Consider the following 2,759-nt stretch of genomic DNA (forward strand, 5'->3'; position numbering starts at 1 on the left):
CCGTGATGTCCTTGCCCCCCACGTAGAGTTTGCTGACCGCATGAGGCAGGGAGTAGCCCTCAAAGATGGGGACGGTGCAGGTGACCCCGTCCCCACTGTCCACCACCAGGCCTGTGACGCAGGCAGAGGCGTAGAGCGCCAGCACAGCCTGGTCCGACAGGTAGAAGGCCGGTACCTGGAAGCTCTCAAACATCATCTCGGCCATCTTCTCTCTGTTCTCCCTGGGGTTGAGGGAGGGCTCCGTCATGAGCACCGGGCGGTCGCTTGGCTTCACACCCAGCTCCCACTCGAAGAGGTGCTTCCACAGCTTCTCCATGTCCTCCCACCCCGTGATCAGGCCCCGCTGGATGGGCCGGTGCAGGTGCAGGGCCTCCTGCTTGTACAGGGCTTCCTCCCCGACGAAGTACTTCTTCTGGTGGGCCTCCGTGGAGGGCATCTTGAACTTGGGGTGTCCCACGACGGAGCTGATAACATGGCGAGGCCCAATCTCTCCCGACAGCCCCGCTTTGCAGAGTCCAGACCCGTTGTCGAAAATCACGGCCGGAGAATCTAATACGTGTGGGTTAAACATGTCTGCAGCATTCTCTTCTGAACGTCACCAAAATAAAGATGGGCCTTCTCTGGTCACTGTGTGTCACGGATTCCACGGTTCCTGGAGGCCGAAGTGGGGGGGGCGCGGGGTGCTCCCAGGCAGGGCTGGCAGGCGGGCTGTCTCCAGTGCCTTCCTAGGAGGCCTCCATGCTCCTCCTGGCTCTTCTCCTCTCAGAGGGCTCCAGCCCGCAGGGCCTTTTGTAGGGTGACTGGCCCGCAGGTAACAATCTTGCCAAGGTAACCATTGTTCCCACAGCTCTTTGGGCGGGGCTCTGGGCCCCTGGTCTTCCTGCAGGGTGCTAAGTGGAGGAAGCGTCCCAGTGGTGCTCATAAACCTGTGATCTCACCTGAGAACTACCGGGCCGGGTTCTGACCCTCTCTGGGCCCTGAGCCTCACTGTGTGTAATGACAGCATTTCCCGTCACCCCTTGGGTGCCCCCCCCCGAGCCCTGTTTGGAGAGGTGACTTCCACTAGGCACTCAGAACATTTTATTTTGTTCAGACTCCTCCAGGAAGCCCTGGGTGATTTCTCCTCCTCCGCTCTTATCGGCTTTTGTTCCCTGTCCAGAGAACAGAGCCTCCTGAACTGGTGAATCTATCAGACGCACACCTGCCTCCTCTGGCCTCGGTCAGGCCTCTCTGTAGATGCTGAGGTGTTGGCTCAGACCCACACCCCACAGCCCTCAGCGCTGGGAACCTAGCAGCTGGCTCAGGAAGATGCAGCCCCCACCAGATCCGGGGCGAGGCGCAGTCAGACAAAGCTGGAATGACCAGCCGTGGAGGGTTGACGCACAAGACCGTGGCCCCGCGGCCAGGATGGCGGTGCCCGCCATGCCCCTGGGAGGGCCACGGCAGTGCTCGCTGGGTGCTGAGTCCCGGCTGGTGTTCACATTGGGAAGCCTGGGCTTGGAGTGGCAGCTTCCCCGGGGTCTCCCCATTCCTCCCTGTACACAGTCAGGCACAAGCTAGATTCTCTCTCCATCTGGAAAGGTCTGCTGACTCTCAGGCCTGGTGCTCAGGACCTGTGGCAGACCCCGGAGCAGGAGGCACTTAGAGAGGTAGCTGTGCACATTGAGGCCACACACTGGGTCCCTGGGGTCCCTGGGGTCTGACACCCACTGCCGGAGGGCGGCTCAGCCCCCAGCCCATGCTGGTGGCTGTGGTGACAGGTAGGCACCGTGCTGATCCAGGTTGGTGACCCAGCCTTCCGGGACACCAGGCCGAGCTGGTCCTCACTGCCCTCAGTGGGGCAGTCCTGGCCTTGGAGGGGCCCCCTGTGCCCACAAAACCCATCAGGGCCTGTTATCTATCCAACCCCGATCCTCCACGGCCTGTTTGTGCCATCATCAGCATTTGTGGAGGGTCTGCTGAGACTTGGGGGGGGGCTCTGACATTTAGGGGCATTGTCCCTGGGGAGCTGCTGTGGAGGAGGGGGAGGCAGAGGGCAGCGACAGGGTTCCTGGCTGCTCACGTCACAAAGGAGCTGTGTGTGAGCTCAGTTCTCGAGGTTGCCCAGCCCTTCAGGGGCTGTGCTCTGAAGATGTCTAGATTCAGACAGAATGTGGTTTCCGGCGGGAGGGGCAGAGGGCCCTTCTGGTGAGGTGCGTGGCCCTCTCCTGGTGGCCCTGGGCACTTGTACCAAGGACAGAGAGGGAGAGGGTTTAGACGCACCCCAACAATCAAGGCCGTCCTAGACCCTGGAGTGCCAGGTCCCTGGCAGCGTGGGCCCAGGGGAGCGGCCACGGGGCAGAGCGGCCCATGCTCACCCCAAGCGTGGGCCTTGCCCGGGCACCACAGGGGGCTCTAGGAGGTTAGGGACAAGAGTGGAGCTCAGAGCCCACTGGGCAAGGCCAGCCCAGAGCCCGGTGCCCAGAGCCCGTGCAGGCCCTGCGGACACTCCGTCCTAACCATGAGGGTCCAATCGGGTGATGGGTTGTCCACCATGTAATCGGGGCAGGAAGGGCTCTGAGGACCCCCCTTCCACCCTACCCCCACCCCCGCTCTTCCAGGAAGACGAGAATGTCCGTCCCCGAGAGCAGGGTCACATGGCCTCGGAGATCACCGAGTGGGTTTATGAGCCACAGCCAACGTGATGTTGGGCTGGTTTTGTGTTCCCCTGGGGCAGGTTTTCCACCCCATGCGTCTCAGGTGCTGGAAACTTCCCAGGC

General features: G+C 62.1%; 1 protein-coding gene across 1 annotated transcript in view; it reads right to left on the minus strand.

Moving 5' to 3' along the window:
* Actrt2 (actin related protein T2) overlaps nt 1-571 on the minus strand; it is a 1,134-nt gene extending 563 nt beyond the window's left edge. The window contains exon 1 of the mRNA XM_042701941.1: nt 1-571. This exon is cut by the window's left edge and continues 563 nt beyond it. Within this exon, the coding sequence (XP_042557875.1) occupies nt 1-571 (571 nt within the window).
* Between the last annotated feature and the right edge of the window lie 2,188 nt (nt 572-2,759).

The sequence above is a fragment of the Dipodomys spectabilis genome, unplaced genomic scaffold (assembly GCF_019054845.1).
Source record: "Dipodomys spectabilis isolate Male_0828 unplaced genomic scaffold, ASM1905484v1 ptg000299l, whole genome shotgun sequence".
Lineage (NCBI taxonomy): Eukaryota > Metazoa > Chordata > Mammalia > Rodentia > Heteromyidae > Dipodomys > Dipodomys spectabilis.